Genomic DNA, 23,383 nt, shown 5'->3' on the forward strand with positions numbered 1-23,383 from the left:
CAAAACTGATCTCCAATGAAAACTGCTCTTCCTTGTCCTCTATGTATATCTGTCATTTATTGCCATTTTTAACAAAACCTTTCTTCTTCTTCAGTCCATATTTTCAATAAAATTCTCAGTCTTTTCACTGATTTGAGCATTCCTTAAACAATGTGTATTTTCTTGTGTTTTTGTGCTGCGCACGTAAACATCAGACTTGAAACTGATTATTTGGGTATACTGTTTTCCCAGAACCTCCCCCAATTATTACTTTAACCTCTTGTGATTTGGAATACAGTGGTGAATGTTGTCATACCTGTGTGGCTGATGCTGCCATTTTGAGATGCCCATGTTTTGTTAGTGTCCCCATGTCACTGTGGTTAATAGTGAATCTGGTGATCCCATCTATGCCATTGTCTCTAGTCTCTGGCATGGCCCCTGACATGTTGCTCAGGAGGTTCTTGCCCTGTGGGGAGCACATTGTCATGGGAACACGGGAGTCATCCCAGTGCTGCAGCTCAAGTTGTCCTTTCCTGGGAGTCGTCGGTCGTTGTAAGCGTGCATGTTGATCACTGCATCCGTCTTCACCATGGCTGGAGGCTGAGGCTTGTGTTTCACCCGCCTCTCGCAGGTGAACGATAGTCTGATCTCGTCCACCATGGCACTGCACAAAGACCTCTGGGCGAAAAGGGAGGGTGCGGGGAGGGGTGCAAGAAGAAGAGACGGGGAGAGGGACGGGGGGGTAAATGCCTTAGCTTTAAATGTTTTCTGACAGCAGAGATTGTCGACAGTATAAAGACCACAAAATGCATTAGAACATAATATTCATGTTGTGTTACTGCTGGTGTGTGGATGTGCGCACGTGTGTCCATGGCTGTCAGCAATGTCAAACTGCACCACTATCACATTTAGCCTGCACATGGTTCATTATTGCTTCTGTGTCAGAAAGAGTGACCAAGTATGGTGCATGAACATGTGTGCAACTACTCACTTAGCATGACAGTAAAGGGTTCATGCTATTCTGACATCTCCAATGACTAATAATGGATTAATTCTCTATGCTCCAACTTGCAATTATGCCTGTTAAAATAAGTAAATGTTGTGGTGTTATGGCCCAAGTACTCCAAGGGATTAGCCAAAGGCATGCAAATCCTTTTTATAATGTGTTTGAACTCAAAGCCATGAATAAAGCACAGCTTTGGTCTAGAGGGTATGTGTAATAAGTATCATAACAAAATAGGCATGGTTAGCAACTTATTTGCTAAAATCGAGGGTAAATGAAACTGAAATCCCAATGGAGTGTAATTAAATTAATGTTAGACTTATTTTCCATCCATCTAAACCCAACTAAAGATTAAATTAAGAAAATAACACATTATGTATGTGATTTATGGGGACATATACCTGCTCACGATCTGCAGTCTTCCTTAGCTTGTAGATGAATTCAGCAATCGCCACAAAAACAGACAGCACTAGGCCAGATGCCAGCACAATGAATATACCACCCAGGTTTTGAATACCCATGGGGCCCGTCTCGTGACGCTCTTCATCCAAGCAGCTGCTCCCACTCCACCACTTCTCCTTCAGCATGTGTAGGCGCCCATCCTCCAAGATGCTTAGGATTGCTATGGTGATTTTGTCTCTGTAAGGGGAGCCTGGAAGCAACATAAGGACCGTTTTACTTTGGAAGAAATGCCAGCTGGATTCTGTGATAATAAGGTTCATAAACACGCTGTGGCATACTGTCTCACTGGTAGCTAAATAAAAAACCCAACTTATGCTGCTGTGTTGTCTAAAAAACAATTCCTCATCCTTCAAAAGGCAACACGTAACGTATAAAAAGGGGTTGAATTTTTTTTCTTGGTAGTCTCAAATGTATTCGCAGGTCTTACCGAGGGGAGTGCCGATGCCATAGCCTTTGCTGTCGATGATCCCTCCCACCTGTGTAAGGTTACAGTTCCTCCTAGTAATGTAATCGATAGTTGTGGACTCCATAATGAGGGCATAGTCTGACTTCAGCACCCTCTGAATCCCATCCTCAATAGACTTTACCAGTGATGTGCTCGGCTTGCTGCTCATAAAGGCCCACATCTTCTCAAAAGTAGAAACCTTAGATTTCTGTAAGGGATAAAAAGAGCCAGTTAAAAACAAATGTGCCTTTGAACCTGATTTGAACAATCTCCCTTGCTGCAGGTGAGGAAAAAGTGGTTGAAAAATATACAATGCTATTACCACTAACACAAAATGTGCTTGAGCTTGAACTAAATTACTTTCAAACATTATAGCCCAAAGTGTTAACGCTGAAAATACTGCTAACCACGAAACCTTGCTGGCCCCTTTGTAGCCCTTATGAATGAATTACTTAACACCTGCTTTTTTTTAATGCTTGAATGGACTACACATATAGTATTTGTTCATTAACAACATTTAAGAATACAGATTCTAGCCAGTGACCTAATATGTTTATATGATTCCTCCTACAGATCTCCATTGTCACAGGATTAAAGGACAATAAATTAAAGCTTTGCACACATCTATTCTCATAAGTGTTACTGAAGCAGCAATAAAAGAATGCCTCTCCATTAGTCTTGCGTTAGGCGTGTGGTATTTCATGCAATTTTATATGAGGTCACATTTATGCCATGTCTAATCCTAGATAATTACTGTCTAAAGACTATAAGCCATTTCAAATTGTGAAAGATGCTATTATAAGAAGTCCTCCATTATGTTTAACTACAGTAGAAGCACAGTCCTAGTTGCTTAAAGTGCTCATATTATGCTCATTTTCCGGTTCATAATTGTATTTCGAGGTTATATCAGAATAGGTTTACATGGTTTGATTTTCAAAAAACACCATATTTTTGTTGTGCTACACATTGCTGCAGCCCCTCTTTTCACCCTCTGTGTTAAGCTCTCTGTTTTAGAGTGAGGCATCACACTTCTGTTCCATCTTTGTTGGGAGTCGCACATGCGCAGTAGCTAGGTAAGCACTGCTAGCTAGTCAGAAGCAGAGTATGAGGGCGTGCCACGCTAGGCGAGTATTATAACATGTACGTTACAAAGTGATATAGTAAAGGCTGGACTACGATAGAGCTGTTTGGAGCAGTTTGTGAACAGTGTTTTCTGTTGGAGATGGAAAGTCCCTTTGGGGTGGACTTTGGGCTTTTTCACTTTGTAAACCTATAACATGAATAAAGCACAGCTTTGGTCTAGAGGGTATGTGTAATAAGTATCATAACAAAATAGGCATGGTTAGCAACGTATTTGCTAAAATCGAGGGTAAATGAAACTGAAATCCCAATGGAGTGTAATTAAATTAATGTTAGACTTATTTTCCATCCATCTAAACCCAACTAAAGATTAAATTAAAAAGATATATAACACAATAAAGGAAAGGGAAAAAGCCAAAAAGCATAATATGAGCATAAAAAGTACCACTTACATGTATAGCAAGAGTTGCCAAGTTGGCATCTTTGTTACAGGATTTAATGATTTTTTAAAATCCCAGATAAATAGATGAGGCCAACTCATACAGGTGATGCTGGTTCGCATTACAGCAATGTACAGTTTAAAAAGATATAGAAAGCTTCCCCCTAAATGCCTTTTCTCTGCTAAGAGTGCAATATGGTGTGCTGTACAACCTCCAATTTCCTTCAACCTTTAACAGTAGGTGAAAGCTACTTTCCTTGGAAACCGTTGACTTGCTTACGTGTGCCCTTCGATTAAAGCTTTAGTGTGTAACTTTTTGATATTAATGAACGTCCATTACATTCAAGCCATTGCCAAATGAGTTGCTACAAAGCTAATTAAGACTATGAGCTCCACATAACTCTCTCTGTATTTCTCAGTATGGCTATGTTCAGAAGATTGTGTCGTCTGGTGACTTTCCTGCACAGAACCTTGAGTGAAGATAATTACCTCTTCTGAAGAGTCCATCATGTTTTTTTAATCCTCTGTGTCCTCGGCTACTAACAACTGCGTGGAGGAGTGGGGGCGCGTGCGCGATCACGGAAGGCACATATCATGTTGACGCGCCGACAGTGTTATTGTCATTACTTAGAATTCCTCATGGAGGTGACAGAAACTACATACATGTATAAATGTATAGCTGCATGTGTATATAGATATGTATAGTTTTATATTTATGATGTACAATCACATATAATGATTTTTCAGTTTTTATTGATATTTATTTAACAAAACAATAGCTCCTCAGTGGCTACAAACCTCTGATTATGTTTGTATTGCAACATGTTGGTTTTGAAAGTATCTTAATGCCATTGACACATTGAGTTATACAGTAGATAATGTCTTCTTATTGGCTATCACAGTACCAAGCCATCACTGAAACATTTGTTTGCTGGTGAATTAATCATGTATCTAGTTATTAGTTAACATTATACTATATTAGTCTTTTGGGGCCAGGATGCATATTTGGAGGAGAAAATGACAAACCAAGGAGAAAGTTGTACACCCATCCAAAGTCGTGTAAAAGGTGGTGGAAGTAGTGAATCAACTCAGAAATCGCAAACAAATTGAAACAAAAGCCTACAGGCTAAAGATTTGTCACAAATTCTGTCTCCACAACTGGCTCATAACTAACTATCTGCTATCTGGTGACTAGTTATTTGAGTGAACTCTACAAATCATATCACATTTTAGTAGAATCCACAGAAAAAAACAGTTTAGTATGTTACCGAAACATGAGTTTAGAACCGAATCCACCCAGTTACATACATCTGCAAAGCCTTTATCTACTCCCCGGTCTCCTCAGTATTTATCATGCTTGTCTGCCTCATTGAACTGACATCCTTAGGCCTTTCTGTAAGTGCAAGGGGGGCAGAGGGAACTCTAGCCATGCAACTCTGATGAGGTAATTAAACACCTGTTACTCCTTCTATTTATGATGCTACGATCACAACTACGATTTATCAAAGTGCACTGAATGGTCTAAAATAACTTTCTTTTACATGGCTTTTCAGAGGAAGAGAAGGTGGATTTCTTTTCAAGGGGTCAGCAAGTTGAGTTGGAGTCAGGCACACTAATTATCATCACAGACATTTCACATTCATGGGATGCAATGCAAACAGTAAATAATCTTACAGTATTGTAATTAATAATAATAATAATAATAATAAACGCGGATTTCAGCGCCTCATTTCAGTGCCACTGATATGTCTGTGCTTCTCTCGGATGCTCTGAAACAGACGTTACAGGAAACAGAAACATCGCTGCATGTGATGCTAATTAACACTATACCCGACAGCAGCTAACGTTAGCCTACCGTTAGCTAGTAGCTGGATTAAACACGGTTACAATGCTGACAGTTAACGTTAACGGTGTAAAGTGTGACTGTATTTCACTGTAGAGGACTCAACACCGGGATGTAGCTAACAATCTGAAGCTGCCGTTGTCGGAAAAAACACAGACGGTGTGTTCAATGAAACTGGTAACCTACAGCTTCGTGGTGCATTCAAAGTTGTTGTTAAATGCCCTTTTCCCATCTGGTGGTTGTTTTTCTCATTCAACAGCAATTTACTAGTGAAATAAGTTATTGTTATAGTTATTACATTATTATTAAATCATTTAATTTTGACCATATGGCCTTAGCAATAAACAAGCCGTTCTTTAATGTTGCAGACTGTTGTTTAGTACCTTTTTCGGTTAAGGCACCGGGCAAAAATTCTGTATGCGATTAATTTAGATTAATTAATCACAGAGTATGTAATTAATTAGATTAATTTTTTGAATCGACGGTTCATCAAAAAACATCTGAACCGCTCGGTTCGCATGTCTCGGTTCGCATGTCTCGGTTCGGAGCGTGTGTGCGTCGCACGGTTCGTCAGTACACTGTTAATGTGCACTAACCACTTACTGCAGTAGTGCCCACTTTCGACACCTATGTTAAAACACTTACTGGAAACGACAAGGGGGATGAGCGTGACAAACGCAACACATGGCAGCTGATTGGACGAACGCGTCATGTGGTTCTTGCTGCTCCCGAATTTCAAAACAGACTAATGGCGTCTCATTCTGAATACGATCTCGTATTTTACGAATAGTTCACCGAAAAGTGTTTCTGAAAACATTTGAAGCGAGAAATGACCATACAGTTGCTGAGTCTGTCTGCTTTTTTGATCGACAAAGGTCAGTTTAAAAGATTTTCGTCAGATTTTGAGAGGCGCCGAGCCGACCGCTCCTCAGGTGGAGTGTGGAGTGCTGCATGTCACGTCACATGCAGAAATGGGAAGTGGGAGAGATAAGGAAGGCTGCCCGGAGTTGGAGGATGCGCCAGCGTCGTATATAGTCTGGTGTGTGGGAACATTTTGGATTTCATGTTACCTACGATGACAGCGGAAATAAAACAATAGATAGAACTGCCACTGTGTGCATGTATTGTGCAACATGCATTCAATATGTTAATTTTTATATTACATATCATATGCTGAAGTATATTTCTGTTGTGTTAAAGATTAAAAGAAAAAAGAAAAAGAACCGTACAGAACCGAAAACCGTGACCCTAAAACCGTGATATGAACCGAACCGTGGAGTTTGTGAACCGTACCACCCCTAATATATATATATATATATATATATATATATATATATATATTCATATTTTATAAAAACGCTGGGGTGCAATTCCAAGACACTACTATTGTTTTAAACCCACATGATATCAAAAACCCTGACCAATTACATAATCAAAGCTGGGGGATCCAGTATACACACCATTCAGCAGATTCAATGTGTGAGCTCCACTACAAATCTTTGGGGGCATAAAAACTAGGGCAAACAGATGCCCTGGAAGCATCAATGTATTGCTATCTTGCTATTGAATGTCATAAACTTATGGACTGCCTTCAATGGAAATGTGCAGTGTTTTCATTTTCTTTCTCAGAGAAAGTGTAACTCTGTTGCATGTGTTATTCAGCATCACAGTAGCAGCAGCATCTAAAGCAAAGCTTAAAATAATAAAATAAAGTCAAAGACCCTGCAGGCATGCTGAAACTTTGGAATAAAAAAATCATTATGGAGGAACACATCAAACAGTGTAGAGAAGTGGAGAAGCTGAAGAATTTGCCTTTGCTGTGGGAATTAAGATCTAACTGGAAATATATATAGATTTTGTTTTCCTTTGGAAACATAGGCCTACTATATACAAAAAAAGTTTTTTTTAACAAAGTCAACTTAATAACTCAAGATTCAACAGATTTCCTAATTTCTTAACACATAGAACATTATTATTAATATTGTGATTATTATACATTTTGTACTTGGCATGCTTCAGCTACAGTATGGTAGTTTTCACACTGTAAAGGACAGTACATGACAAAACCAATTTCAGTGACTATATTGTGGTTGACATATGTTATTCTATATCTGTATTGTACCTTCAGTAATTTATCCAACTAGTATTTTTTTTATTTAAAACTGTATAACGATAAAATAGCTTAACCCACTAACAACTACTCTTTATTGTGTGTACTATACCTTGAAGAAAGACATGGTTGCGCCATCTTTGACCACACCATATTCAATCTTGGTCTGCTTAGCGATGTCATCGGCTGAGTCCACAGGCGAGTCCATTCTCTCCACAGTGAGAAAAGCTGCTAAATTAGCCGTATAGGATGATATGATGATGAGTGTGAAGAACCACCAGATCCCACCGATGATCCTGGTCGATAGAGCTTTGGGCATCAGTTCTGAGCCTGTACACAACACAAAATGAGAGTACCTGCCAACACTGTTACCAAATTAAACAAATGCAGAAACATGATCGCTTGCGTTTTTGTTAATTAGCCTTCAAATGTTTTTGGCACTGCCACTGCTGTTGATCAAGGCGCTGTCAACGAGGAAGCGGCTATTGAAGCCAGTTTGGCAGTTTAGACAAACTCTAAGCAAATAATTCAGAATGGACCGATCAGACCAGTAAACTGTGTGTTCCTTAGGCTTCTACATTAAGTACAAAAGCCTTTCTCAGCTTGTGTAAGCCTTTAGAGTTGACAGCAATAACTTAATTAACTCACTATGTCCTCAATCACACTCGCAGACAATTATTATTTGTTGTTGCATTGAGATCTAACTTGATAACAATGTGTTTTCATTGAAAACATATGTATCAAAAGCTTCTGAGGGAATATAAAAACTATACCTAATTTCATTATTTCTAGTATGGTGTAAGCCCAGTATTTGCTGCATTAATCATCACAAGAGTCTGATTCATACACAGTATACAGCTAGGTTACTGTTCACCACTGTAATCACACCTAATACCACTTGCTACTTAAACATGGCGGCATTAAGTTAGCAATGTAGATTGGGAGGTGTTCCAGGCACGTCCAGCTGGGAGGAGGCCTCGGGGGAGACCCAGGACTAGGTGGAGGGATTATATCTCTAACCTGGCCTGGGAACGCCTCGGGATCCCCCAGTCGGAGCTGGTTAATGTGGCCCGGGAAAGGGAAGTTTGGGGTCCCCTGCTGGAGCTGCTACCCCCGCGACCCGACCCCGGATAAGCGGATGAAGATGGATGGATGGATGATTAATAGCATTTGCAGTTGATCCTAGTCTGTTACCAAATCTCTTGTCTGAAAAGAGTTTTGGAGAACCACTTGGCATACAAGTTGCAAAACCAATACATTACATTGCAGTGGCCCTTTGACATAGCAGGTGTGATTCACACAAGTATAATTCAGACAGTTTCCTTCCATGTTCCTATTACATTATTTCACAGCTAATCAGGTTTATATATATATATATATATATATATATATATATATATATATATATATATATATATATATATATAAATAGAAAGCGAGATAAATCCAAGATATAGTACATATAACCAGACTGACGGTACACATCAGCATCAGCCTTGACTTTGAGTGGTCCTCTGCTGAGTAATACTATGTTTACAATGGCTCACTGACTGGTGTTAAAGTTACTTTATATCTCATCTCTGACAACCTTTAAAATACCCTTGTGCTTTGTGCACTCTGTTACTTTACTGAGAAGATTTATGAGTGCAATTCTAAAGAGTAACAAGCCCACAGAAGGGGGGCAGAGTGGTCAGTTCTTTAACCTCTTCTACCAAATTTGATTGGATTTGTCCTCTATGGTTTGACAAAGACGTTACATGGTTGCAAACAAGATACGACAGTAGCATCCCTTAATTCACTATGACTGCACAGAGGGAAGATCCAGATGTATTCTCTGGTTGCACTAAAAATGAAGTGAAGCAACGGATAACTCAATTGAATTCCACACTATAAAGTGCTATTGTCAGCAGGGAACAGTATATGGTGCTGCATCAGAGCACTAATAAATACAAAAAGCCGATCAGTCATATGGTGCCAGGGACATAAAACAGTATCAAAATGCCATACATTTCCTTGAGGAAGGACTCATATCTTGTAAACCAAGGAAATATAAATGTTCTTTCAGGAAAGACTATACTGATACTAATTCAGTCACCAAAACAGCATCTATCTCACTGACTGCTGCACTGCTCATTCACATGAATGCTGTAAATAGGTGCCTATGACTATAAAGACAATTACAGTACAAAACAGTGCAAATATCATTATGGGAAAACTGCATTTTTAATTTTGAGATCAGCTTCAGGAATTTACTTGTAATCAAAAATAATACACCGTTATTATGCCATATTATTTAAATTAAGAGTGCTTCACAAAGTCACTTGTGAAGATACACGAAAAGACAACAAAAAGACATGCAAAAGGAGCTTTAGATGAGAAAACTCTAACACTTTACTGTCTCAGAGAGCCTGTATTTATGATAAGCTAATCACATGGCTCCCTACTTAGCATTAACTGACAGCTATGAGAGTGGTTGTTCTTCTCATCTAACTCTTAGAAATAAAGTGAATTATGGTATTTCCTGAAATGCAATTTTCTTTTAAAGGGCATTATATACCATACAACATATCAGTTTGGCATGGAAAACAATGTTAGCTACATAAGCTAATGCAGCCCTTCAAACATTAGCTCACCACAACTCTTAACTGCTAACATTATGTAGAAATCCAGCAGTAACAACCATTGTGCCTTGTCCTATTGTTCAATTGTCAGTTAACAAAAAAATACAAATGAAATGTTGAATATGAGGTAGACTAGACTTTAGCTTTTACTCATAATCTCCCCTCAGCTTTGTTTGCCATGATTTATGAAATCCTAATTTCTCACGAGATAATTCAAAAGCACTTTGACAAAACCAATTTTTTTACTCAAGGTTCACTTACTAGCTTCAAGGCTTTAGGGAGCCTGTTTGTTGATAATATTGACATCAAGATTGTTTTAGTTGAGGTCTAATAAAAACTGTACTGTTGTATTTTTAACTTTTAGATGTGTTGCATCATCCATTCTTATGATTTACAAAAAATTACAATATTAAAAATATAAATATTCTTAATTAACCAGCACTTAAGGAAACTGTCATTGTTTTGAAACTTAATGTTGCCTGAGGTTGAATGCCAGCTGTCCATTTCTGTGAATACTATATAAATTTACAATAGGGGAGTTAATGTATAGTAAGTATAATGGATGCACTATCTATAATAGCCACTACTAAAACTACAGCACACATTTCCTAAGAGGAGATCATGAAGAAGTCACTCTGACACTGCTCCTTTTGAAAAAATTAACAGAATATTTTTATATAACTTTTATATCTAATGATGCTTTTTAAATTGTCAGTCTGTTCTCTGTGCAGTAGTGCGTCGTGCTAAATATGATGTCCCGGTTTTCTGGAGTGTTTCTTCCCACTAGCAATGCCTTACCTTAACATGAGAGAACTAGGCTTTCCCATGAGAATGATTAGCTGCACTTAGCATTCTCTCTGTGGAGTCATTGTACTATAACTCTCTTTTAAGGCTTTTACTCATTAATTGGTTTAAATAATGACACTTGTGAATGGGAATGTTTATTCCATTGCAAGTATAAGGGGCAAAGTCACAACTGCAGTTTCTTATCCACAGAAAAAATGCCATTACAGATAGTTATTGCATAAAGAACCAAATAAAGAATACAATATCTTGGGCTTTAAACCATGCATCTTGGTAATATTTAGAGTAGAAATATACTTTAGAAAATCAAGGAATAATGTCAGTGATAATAAGAGAATTAGGAATAAGTCGGCTCATGAAATTACTTTATGTAGGGAAACAATTTACGGGAAATGATCAGACATATGTTTGTTGTGAGTAAAAGCCTACTGAGACCCCCAGGATGCATTTGAAGTACACAAAGTGTTTGCTTTTGCACCTCCACATATTTTGCATTCTTTGTCTTGTCTATGACACCTTCCTCCCACAGACAAGCTGGTAGATTTTTTTGGATCCCCTCAAACACATCCATTTGCATTTTAAACATGTCAAGCAAATGGCTTCCATCTCAGCTGCTGTCACTGTGTTTGGCAGACAGGCTGAGGATGTCTGTTTATGTGACACAGACAAAATATTCCTCGCTGCAGATACCCCCATGCAGCATGTGTGAAGGTTGGGTGTCACGGAAAGCCATCAGTCTGTCAATTTTAAACTGAGACAAATAATATGTTAAAGATCATTATTAAGATATGTTTGGTTTAAAAATCATGTAGAAGCAGTTATGCAACATAAGGAACTATGCAACATATGTCCATAATCATAATGCAGATGCTAGAGAACACACTTGAACTACATATTAACTTTGATATCCTGATATGAATATTTGTACTCAAGGATCAATGAATAAAAAAACCGATTAGCAGCAGCTTCAGTTAACTACTATAAATATGAGAAATATGGAGCTCAGGCATTGACAGAAAACACTGTGAGCCATGATACAAATTATAATAGGGAGTTCTAACCAGTTTAGTTTAATATTAAAGGCTACTAACTAGCTCATTTTGTTTTGATTGTCCACCTCCTCTGCCTCCAGGCACGCTGGTGCTACTCCTGCAACCCTCTGCCTGCACTGGCAAATTGGCAGAGCTGCTATGCAGTTTCACAAGAGTGCTGCCGAGCTTCTGTGCTTAATGAATTGCTGAATGTGTTTGCTATCCTTATGGGCAAAGATCCACTGCCGAGTCCCACTAAGCCTCCTTGATTTGTCTTGTTACATAGAGGTTAAGCATTTTATTACTCAAGTCTTTTTTTCCTCCACAGTTGACTTCATTATGTTATTTCTGGGCCTTCATTTGCTTACCTATCCCTTTAAGGGATGCCTAGCAACTGAAAACCTATTTGTATCCCTTTTGATTTTTCAGTCAAAAGGTAGAATTGATTTTGTAGTTTGGGATTTGGTAATACTTGTTGGGTTCTTGTGCTTAAAGAATACATGGCTTCTTTTGTTCTTACTGGTGTCAGAATTATACTTCAGCATCAAACAAGATCACAGTGACATTTAATTGGTGGGCTACTTGTTGGACAGTTAGGAGTGAGACATATGGATTCTCTACAGTGGGTCACTCTCAGTGCAAGTCATACAGCGCTGAAAACATCACACCAGCCAGTGTAGCATGGCTGACAGCTGGCATTTGTCAGACATGTTCCTCAACTTACCCTTATTGTCCCAACATACAGAAAGCTCTTGAGCAGGGCCAGCAAATGGGGAAATGAATGCAGCAATGTTTTCCATCCTTACTTGACAATCTCTGACAAGTGGCTGGCACCTACTCGTCCCTTTTTAAACAGCAAGTAGGTGACAACAGCTTTCCTTTGTCATGTAAGGCTGAGCTCTGCAGTTGTTCTTGACAGGTAAATGTCTTGTGAAACCGTCACAGAATAGAAATCATGGAGCTTGTCAGTTAAAGAGGCAAAAAGAGAGAGCTAGCAGTGCACAGATAAAGGAGGGAGGGGTGGGTGGTGTGATAGAATTGTTTCTGACAAGGAAGAGGATGTATGCGCCACCATACCTTGTTGCATTAAGGAACCAACTCCAAACCAGAAGCTGTTGAGGAGGGTAAAGTTGTTCTCCACCACATCTGATCCGGGGTTACAAGGATGAGCGTCGTACCATTCATACGGGCTGAACCTGGGAACAAGAAAGGAAGTTGGAAAGCTGTTTTAAAACTTTATCGGGTTTGAGATCTGAGGAAATGCAAGAATTACATCATATTTATCCTTTTTGAATACCATTCCTTCCTCAAAAAGAATTTCAAAAACTGAATTATATTAGCTTGAGAGCTATTCTGAGAGTTAAAGCTATTTTAGAGTTCCGTCTGTGGTTTGGAGTAACACAACTACAGTATCGAAGACTGCAGAACGGCAGCAGATCTACAAAGCAGCACTTAAACAGCATTAATAACATTTATGGTTCTCTAAAGGTTAGTTCGAACCAAACCAACTGAAACGTTCTCCTGTAGTTGCACTGTACCTCCACACAATGTTCCCTTTTGGTTGTTTTTGGTTGTTCTGAGTGCGGTTTTGAAAATGTTTATTTAAACCAGCTCCATTTAAGTTTTTGAAGTAGCATATAAAAGGTTTGCAGTCACTTGATTTAGATTCACTCAAAAATGATTGGTCTTATAAAATCTAAGTAAGATAAACAGCATAGCAAGAGAATATATTTATTTTTAGGCTGATATCAATTTTGCTAAAAAACAATACTTTTGTGATTTCAGTTTTTTAATTGTATTAGGTGAAAATACTTAAGAATCTATCAATAGAACGATTTTCACAACTAAGAAAAGTTCACTTCTTTCATTTCACATTTCACTTCTAACAAGTGGCTCAGTTCAGTGTACAAATCCAACCGTTATACCCCCACGCCAGTAGGGGTGCCTCTGCTTTCAGGTGACCGATTGAAGTCCTGTCCTGACTTCCGTATACACCAAAGTCTGCTTCAAGATGGCGAACAGGGCACACAAAACGTTTTAAGATCCGTTCGTTTGGTCCCAAATTCGAACTGAAATACTGCCATTGACTAAAACATATGCTGACTACACCTCACCGACTGTGTTATAACGCAAGGTAGGACAAAGATACCAAGAAAGACATTGTCGGCCGTCAACAGTAAAGACTTTCCTCCGCTCAAGACTGCTAGCCCGAATGCTAACGCGGGAAACAAGTTAGCTTTCCACAGCTATGCTGCGAGCGCTGCTACCCCTATGGATACATCAACGTTGGCGACAGAGACTGAGCCCTTCCCTCAGTGATGTTTTAGCCGCCATAAGGAACCTGGACAACAAGGTGGGAGATTTTGGTAAACAACTTAAAGAAAGCTCTGACATGGTTGCCAGCATTATACAGCGTAACGAGCTGAACTCAGTTGGACTCACTGAATGCACGTCCAAATTGGAGGCAGTAATACACCATGTGTTCTATGAATACATCCATGGTTTTATCTTATGATACATCCGAGGGATGTATGCATGTATGCTGTAAAGCCTGTTACATGGATGTAACGTTATTAGCGTTTCCCAAAACTGCCGAGGCTATCGGCTCAAGCTAAATAATGGAGCTAGTTAGCTAGGTAGCTAGCTAACGTTAACGTAATATCTTATATGTCTGTAATAGCCGATGTGGGTTTAGGGTTTAACACTTATTTTACGATACATCCGAGGGCTGTATGCTGTAAAGCCTGTAAACGTGGATGAGAGATAAAGCCATGGATGTATTAAGATAAGCTTTGTTCACAAAACTGCAGGCTAACCTAGCACGACATAATGATTACACCTCCTTGGTTGTCTAAATACATCCATTTCGTTTATTTAGATAATGGTAATGGTAAGACCTCTTAAGTACAGACTACATTATTTACACAATTCAAATTTTCTTTTTGCAATCAGTACAAATTGTATGGTCTTTTATTTAAGATTAATCCGTTCCACAAGCAAGAAAGCATTCCAGGACGGCGCGTGTGTCTGGAAGCCCTGTCCGTAAGTTAACATTTATGCATGCATTTAAGAAACCAGAGTCATATTTCCTACCATGGAACTACTGAAATTCAACCTAGTGCGTATCACGTGACAGTTCTGATGCGTTTGTCTCTTCCTGCCCTTTCTTAGGTCAGCAGATTGCAATTGTCTAATGTAACAGCATAGGTTCATCTTTTGCAATGGCATGTGCAAGAAACCTACCATAAATGAACTGACCAATATTCATATCTACTTTCTTTTTAGATGAGTCAACACCACACAGGAAACCAGCTGGCCACCCAGAGCTGGAGGGGTCTATTGTAACACAAGCTCGGCCTGCCACTTCATCTTGGGACCCAGTTGAAGGTACAGTGGCTTTGAATTTTCCATTTCCAATTAAATACAATTTCATGACAAGGAACTTGAGAGTAACTTAACTTTTTTGTTGTTGTAAACAGCAGAACTCATCACACAGAGGGAGGTGACTCATCACACAGAGAGGTAAGAAGACTCACTTAAGTTGTTCACATATGCAAGTATATAATGTATAACAACTAAAACCATTACATTTTTCCATAGCCATGAGGACATGCATTACCCGCATCATGGCACAGCGGATGGACACATTTGAGGAAAAGATGGATGAGCTGCTCATGCTCTTAAGGAGCTCCCAGTCACCTCCCTCTGCTCCAGTCGATGACATGTTGCTGTCGCCCTGCTCGACAGTCACCGAGCTGCAGGAGTTTCGACAGGAGTCTCGGTCAACAGGAGAGGAGGAACAAAATGGTAATTAAGTGGCCATAGTCCTGCCCTACCCTGCCCTAAGATTAACACTATATAATTGCATGAATTCAAATATCATTATAACTGAACTGACTTCTCTTACAAAATGAGATTGTACAAGCTCTCCACTTTGTTCTATATGTATCATTTGTATTTCTATATGTTTTACAGCAACTTTTCCTGACAACCCTTGGAGGTTCGAACGGAGGTACAGAAAGGCAAAGAAGGCCTTCCAGGACCTGACAATCTGCAGGGTTATAACAGGCAGGTGTTATTTTATTGTTCACATCAGTATTATGCTTAGCTTGGCTGATAAGAGGTTTTAATTTGACTTGTAACTTTGCTTCATTTTGACTTCTACTCTAGCGGCCTCCCAGAAAAACTTCTAGCTGTTACGTGCTCCACTATGTTCACCAGTTAGTTTCAAATTTAGTTTGGCTGCTATTTGGTGCTGGGCAGTCAGCAATTGGTCGTTTTATCAGAGCTTTTTCACTGATACAGAATTGACGAAAGCAGTAACAGCGGAAACACGCTGCACACAGAAGCGCCACGAATAGCCGTGAAGCCTACATTTGGACCTGATCACGCATAGGGTTGGGTACCGAAACTCGGTACTAATATGGCACCGGTGCCTAAACGACCGGTATCTACTGGACCGAATAGCAATGCGGATTTCGGTGCCTCATTTCGGTGCCACTGAAATGCCTGCGCTTCTCTCTGATGCTCGCGATGATCGCAGCCGGTGTGGCTAGAGAGATTGGAGAACATGGGTGCCGAAATGAAAATAGCTCTGCTTCACGGCGCTTCAGTGTGCGGTGTGTTTCTGGCGTAAGACTGAACCTGATGATTAAAGGTGCGGACCATGAACACCAAAACAATGTGCTAAAAGACATTAAAAAGCTCTGTAAAGCTGAGAGAAAATGCAGAGTTTGGTGATAGTTTTCTGTGGGTTCATCACTATGGGCAACAGCTTTTAAATTAAACATCCATTATTCACATAAAAACACTGACTACAGTAGTGCAGATTTAATAATGTGTCTTCTTGTGCACTCATAAAATAGCGATATGACCAACCACCCAAAAGAATATTGTTATTGCTATTATTGTGTTGTTTATATGCAATAGTTCCACTGGTTTCATGGTTTAAGTGTAAAAACTATTATCAAATGTCACATCAAAACATTTTAAAATCAACTGGTCCTGGTTTAGCCTTAACTCAAAAACCCCTCAACTATTTCTTATATACATTATATAAAAGTTGACCAACGAGACACGGAAATCCAATTTTTCAGAGGGTATAAAATGTCATGTTTGAGAATGTGAGGCATGAAGACTCCTTAAAGTCACACAAAACCATAAAGCATGCATTTTTCTATATCTCTACCATTTAGTTTGACACCTGCTGAGAATGCTGCACACCCTGTATTACACAAGCCATTTTCAGAGGCAGATTCTGAGATAAAACATGCTAAATGTCACTACTTTCCCCTTTTGAAATGTATTTATATAATGTGAACAATCTTTTTCTGGCTCTTTATTCTGGGTGCTCTACTGAGTACAATTGCATCCCCTAGACTCCAGATAGTATCTCCATGAAATGTGGCATATCTTTTACTTTGATGAGATATAGTACAAAGTGCTAATGACAGAAAAAAACAGATAAGTAACTACAATATTGTCCTCAACACTGTTACCCACAATGGTGAGTCCTTGAATGCATATCAATTCTGAGGGGCCGTTGTTATGAATCTCTAGAAAACTTTAATTGATTGAAATGTACATTGTTCAAGATAGATACGCTTCAATTTAATTACATGCTTCAGAAATATTTTCTAATATGTCAGCAGTCTATTTTAATCAGACACTCAACAGGACTGATGGTTAATCACGAAACGGCTCTAAAATTGAGTCTTTTCCAGGTATCATTCAGGTATTCTCATTTTAGTTAGCAATCAGACATCTGAACCGATGGACAATAAGAGGGTGCTTTTGCTCAATGTTGGCATGCCTAAGTTTAATTATTGTGCATTAAAATAAAATACAGACTAGTGTTCTCATCTCACAGTGTTTATCTTAACATTCATGTGTCCTAATGACATTTGCAGACATCAGAGAGGCATTGGGCAGCTTTTAATATGAATGTGGTTCTTCCTACCAATTAAATTAATTCCTTCAGTCTCATTTTGTTCTACCTTAATGTTAAATTGAAAGCTTTGGTCAAATAATATGTGATAGTGGAGAGGCATGGAAAATAGGAGAGGCTTTGTACATTTCAAAACAACACATGAAAATGGCTTAAACAAACCACACATTAAGTAAAGAGCAATGTCTTTTTCCCCTATTTTGAGAGCAATTTCCAATTTAGTAGTGCTAATCCAATACAACTGGTTTGCTGCTAATTTCTAAAAAAGGCTGTGTCGGTAAAGCAGAGCCATAAGGTTGCTTCAGACTGTGTGTGGAACATTCCTATAAAACTGCTAAACAACATCATTAGCTGTCGGCCAAGAGTACAGCCTACACGTACAGTACAGTAGAGGAAGCAATCTGGAAACAGCTTGGTGTCACAATGAAACAAAAAGCTCATTTACACCTACCTCAGTCTATGAAACATGTACTATCATCAGATGTTAAGGTACTTCCCATCATTTGCACTTGACATTTATATTCACACCCTAATAACACTGTAGTTTTCTTTCCCTTATGCATTATTTCATAATGCAGCTATTCTGCATCAATAGTGTATATTCATTGGTAATATTTTAATACCCAAAGACACTCACATGTCGCATATCACATATTTGGCTAAAAATAAATGTATTGACAGATGCATTCAAACACAAACACGAACACAAAGTGTTGCTATATAAGTTATTTTAAATCATCCTTATTTTTAAGTATATGCTGATATATGAAAATAAAGGGCAGCCATTTTCACAGCCACATTAGCATTAACGTAGGCTATATTTTACATGTCATCTATCTTTGAAAAAAAAGATCCACAAGCCAACATGTCATTTTTCCTTTTTGTGCCTTTGGAAGGGTACCTTGCAACATAAGTACTATCGTGCAGCAGAGCTTTTGAAAGCCAAAGTGACACCTCTGTCCAGCATTTAAAATTACCTACTCGTGCTGAAGTAGCCCTCTTATTGTTCACTGCTGTATGTTTTATGTTCATACAATGCACTTTTAAGGATGCAGCTTTTCAGCTATCTAGGCCGGCCAACAACAAAAACTGATGCAACAATTTAAGATGATTTTGTACTTATGTGAAGCCACTCCAGAACAGTTTTGGTCTCAAAACAACGAATGAGGATAGAGGAGTGCAGCTGTTTGCTCTCAAGCCGCAGAACTCCTTTCAGTGCTGGCTTTTCTAGAACTTCCTCAAGCATCACTTTGCATGCGAAGCAGGAGGAAATATACACAATGATACTAACAGGATATTCATCGTATTCACGACCAAAAAAAAAGTGAGATACTTTTTAGCCAATAAAAGAGATACTTTCCATCCATAATAATTGTATGGCTTATTACTGCCAGAAATTCAAAAGAATTATATGTAAATGCTGATAATCAACTATAAATAGCCTCCTTTGATGAAATCAGATTTGCATCAGGTATGTATATCTTTTCTCTTGGTACTGCTGAATATGATCATGAAGTTATAAATTTTTTGCTTCAGCAAGTATATCTTCTTTTTAAACACTCGTTTTAAGGCGTGACGTTTAAAGCTGCATTGCCAATTCCAAAGACATCACACAGGAAACCAAAACTTGCATGAATAGAACTTTGAATCTCAATTGAAGATTTCTGTTCTATTCCTCCTCCCACTGCTGGGCTGTAGAGAGCCCATGCAGACATAACTACCGTGATCACTACCCAGCAGCTAACAGTATGAGAAATTGGCAGGTGTACTCGAATCTTAAGCTGCGTTGATAGAGTAAATTACTATGTCTATTGAAAGACCTCAAGGAGAAATGTATGGTGACTGATAGGACCAACAGTATGCAACTTATGGACTTACCTGGCAGTGACAAAAAGGACACAGCTAACACCCAGGTAGGCCAAGAGGATGTAGACCCAGATGTCAGGAGTCATGGGGTTCAGGAAGGAGAAGAAGCCGTTGTTGGTGGCATTGGGTTTGCGATACACAATGCTTATTCCCATGCTCATGAAGGGCTTTGAGAAGTCAATGACCTTTTCACGCATGTAGGTGATGGTGAGAGGAGCCACTGCCAAGTCTGCTCTCTGTAATGGAAACATAAATAGAGAATTGCTGTGATTTATATTTTAATATTGGCAGTGGTTTTCATTTGGCCAAGATAGCAGCGTTGCTCTATAGGATGCAATGTCTTTCTTTTGGTCTACCAACTGACATACTGTATTTCACCAATTAACTTTTGGCAGATATTCATGATTCCCGAAATATGAATCCTAATGACTTTGGTGATCCCCGGACTTTTCCTTTAGTGCCACCACAAGGTTGACTTGTGTGGCTTTGAGTAAAATGTCTCAACAACTATCGAATGAATTACCATAAGGTTTGTTACACACATGCATGTCCTCCTTCTGATAAATTTTAACTTCCTTAACTTTTCATTTAGCTCTACCATCAGATTAATTCTAATATGTCAAATATTTTGGTTTATGACCAAATACCTGCTCAACAAATGGCATTCCTATCAGCCTCAGCTGTTCTTTTAGTGCTAATTAGCAAATATTAACATCCTAACACGTTAAATGAGATGGGGAATATGGTAAACATTATAGATACTTCATGTTAGCATTGTCATTATGAGCATGTTAGCATTCAAGCTCAGAAAAAGGCTGTATCTCATCACTGTCTCAGACAGCCGCTAGTATGATATCATAGATACTGTGGGTCATTTATTGGGAGACTTTAAGTTGCAGGGCTATATAAGGTTTGTCTTTCATTTAAAGTTTGGATACACAAATACATATATGGCAGTGACATACTCTGTAAAACTTATAATCTCTTAGATGACGCTTTTGGAAAAAGTAGAGACATCTAGATGTTCATCTAGTTCCATCTGTAAAGCCATTATCTACTGTCAATAAAATGACATGAAACCATATAGCATTAGTCAATGGACACAGCTGAGCATGGCAGATAAGTTGCGGTTACTATCATATGCGTATGACTGCATATTTAGAAGGTTACCATTTAAATTGGCAGCCCCCACAACTCCCCTGCACCCCGTCTGGGCAGGAGGTTAATGAAACCAGCTGCTTGGTTCACGCTCGGATACCTCTCCTCCAAGAAATGACACAACTCACAAAGGGAGGCTTTCTTTTCTTCCTACATACTGAGCACCGAGAGAGGAACAACATACAGCATTTTCAACAAGTAAAATGAGATCTCATGTCATGTTTTGGATCTTTTTGCAAAACCATTAGCCCTCACCCAACAGGAATTGAATCTGCTGGTTCCAGAACACACACACAACTGTAATAAGCTGAATGATGCAGCCGTGTCCAGCATACTTCTTGTGAACTGATGTTGTATGGCATCTCATTTGTTTTTATATTAGTTTTTTTTTTTTAAATACTCAGTTTCTAGACCTTAAGGCTGTTCTTAACATGAGTTTAACTTTCCCTGTGGCTTCAACGGCTCTTCCGTCAGATTTGTGTGATAAATACCACATAGCAGTAAACAAAGGTCAGAAAGAAAACATTTCTACTTTGAGTGTGGCAATGCGGATTATATACTCCTGTGGTCAGCACCATGGCAGCTAAATACACGGTGGCCTCTGAAGAGATGGAAAGATGAGGAAAGCAATGCATCCTGCAGTGCATCTGCTGTCTCTCTTAAACTATTCATATTTGTACATCACATACTGCTCTCTCTGTTCTCTGCTGCCGACTGTAGCTTTGAACCAACCTGCCACTCAGCCGGAAGATCAACCAGCATGCTATTCCAGACATCCCTACGGTGGGCTAATATACATGCCGCATGTCCTTGTTCTGCTTACTGCTAAGGCACACAAACTGGGCACAAGCAAGATAACCTGATAGTGCCCTGCTGCGTGCCACATGGCTCTGTGTTATCTGGGTTTGCAGATGGTGGGCTTAGTGGTGTGCTCCCTCCGGACCTCCTCACCTGATAATAGCCTGGAGGATTCATACAGTTACAGCTACAGTAACACGATCCATGGCTTTCCAATCCACGGTCTGTTTCAACCAAGGCTTTTTATCCCTCAACAAACATTTGCAAACTATGCTACAGTCTGTAGATGCATATACAGACTATATGCATTTTACAGCATGCAATCACAATGCTAATATAAAGGTTGTATAACACTTGTTTATAGGGCTCCTGTGTTGCTCCTTTTCTTCTTTTTTATGAACATTGAGAGCAGATCCAAGAGCAGATTTTACTTCAGTAGAATGTGGTGCAGTTGCAGAAACACACTTTGCTGAACTATCCGATGGTCACCACAGATAACAGAGATTAATCTTTGCTACAGGAATGCTGAGGAAATATAAAAAAAGGTCTGATTCGCAAGTTAAACATGCATTTACAAAACCCATGGTGAGGAATATGGCTGGGCGATATGGAGAAAATCAAATATGAAGATATTTTTGTCCCAATACCTCGATATCAATATTGCGGCGATATTGTAGGGTTGACATTTGGTGCTTTAACAAAATATTCACACAAAGAGATGTGTGATAAATAATCATCAATAATGTGTATTTAATGACTAAGAGGCTAAAGGCAAATAATAGAACAGCTAGAACATTCAGGTAAGGGCATCACTTTCCTGTAATGCAGCCTTTAAAAACAGAAAAAGACAACACCTTATGCCATATTACCATGTTACGATATCCAAAATCTAAGACAATATCTAGTCTCCTATCACAATATTGATATAATATTGATATATTGCCCAGCCCTAGTGAGGAATGAATGCACAGCGTGACATTTCTGTCACAGTGTAGATATGCCTCTTATATAATACAGTCTGATATCAAGTGATTTACTTAAGGAGGCTTTGACAGGCGGGACAGACATGTTTGCTGTTGAGGCAGTTGAACTTTTGCCCTCGCAGCTAAAGGTTAGCCACTCTCACCACCAGGTCATCCTGCTGTCTCAGATCAAAATCAAAATCACACTTGTCAATTCAGTTGGGGTCACATGCTTTCTTCATTTACCAAAAATTCCAGCATAACAACTATAAAAATATATAAATTATGTTTGTTTGAACACACATAGATGTGTAACCTAAATCCAGTGGACTTCTTGCCATCTTCATTACCATCTGTGTAGACAAAGAGGGCCTGGCTACAACCTTCCAGTGTATCTGTCGAAGCAAATATTAATTGCCATGACAGAAACAAATGATGTGCTAAGCACGCTATTAACATTTGCATCACAGCTTGATTAAAGTGATCATCTATTGTGACTAAATCAAGTTTAACAAGGCCTGTTGCATCATTTAGCACCTTCCAAACAATGCCCTTTGGCACTGCAGTGAGCTTTGTGACTACACAGTGGAAAATAAAGGCTATATATTACACAATGTTAAATCATTGCAATGGACAACATTGCAGTTTCTCATTCAGAAGCATCAGTTATATGTGAAGTAAATTGCATAATAATATCATTCATCCAAAATATAGGCATACAAACACTTACACTCTTACTTTTTCTGTTACATCCCCTTCTCCATGTGACAAAACTTGATGAACCACAGAGATGAATGACTGCTTACAACTAATTTTAATAAACTTGTTCTCTTAA

General features: G+C 38.9%; 1 protein-coding gene across 1 annotated transcript in view; it reads right to left on the reverse strand.

Annotated features, from left to right (window-relative positions):
• Nucleotides 1-462: 462 nt before the first annotated feature.
• The window catches only part of grik3 (glutamate ionotropic receptor kainate type subunit 3), a 109,664-nt gene continuing 86,743 nt past the window's right edge, over nt 463-23,383 (reverse strand). The window contains exons 11-16 of the mRNA XM_078252430.1: nt 19,643-19,866; nt 12,895-13,013; nt 7,474-7,691; nt 1,872-2,097; nt 1,384-1,634; nt 463-657 (exon numbers count right to left, since the gene is read on the reverse strand). Coding sequence (XP_078108556.1) covers nt 463-657; nt 1,384-1,634; nt 1,872-2,097; nt 7,474-7,691; nt 12,895-13,013; nt 19,643-19,866 — 1,233 coding nt within the window. The remainder of the gene's footprint in view (nt 658-1,383; nt 1,635-1,871; nt 2,098-7,473; nt 7,692-12,894; nt 13,014-19,642; nt 19,867-23,383) is intronic.

Source organism: Sander vitreus, chromosome 6, assembly GCF_031162955.1.
Source record: "Sander vitreus isolate 19-12246 chromosome 6, sanVit1, whole genome shotgun sequence".
NCBI classification, from domain to species: domain Eukaryota; kingdom Metazoa; phylum Chordata; class Actinopteri; order Perciformes; family Percidae; genus Sander; species Sander vitreus.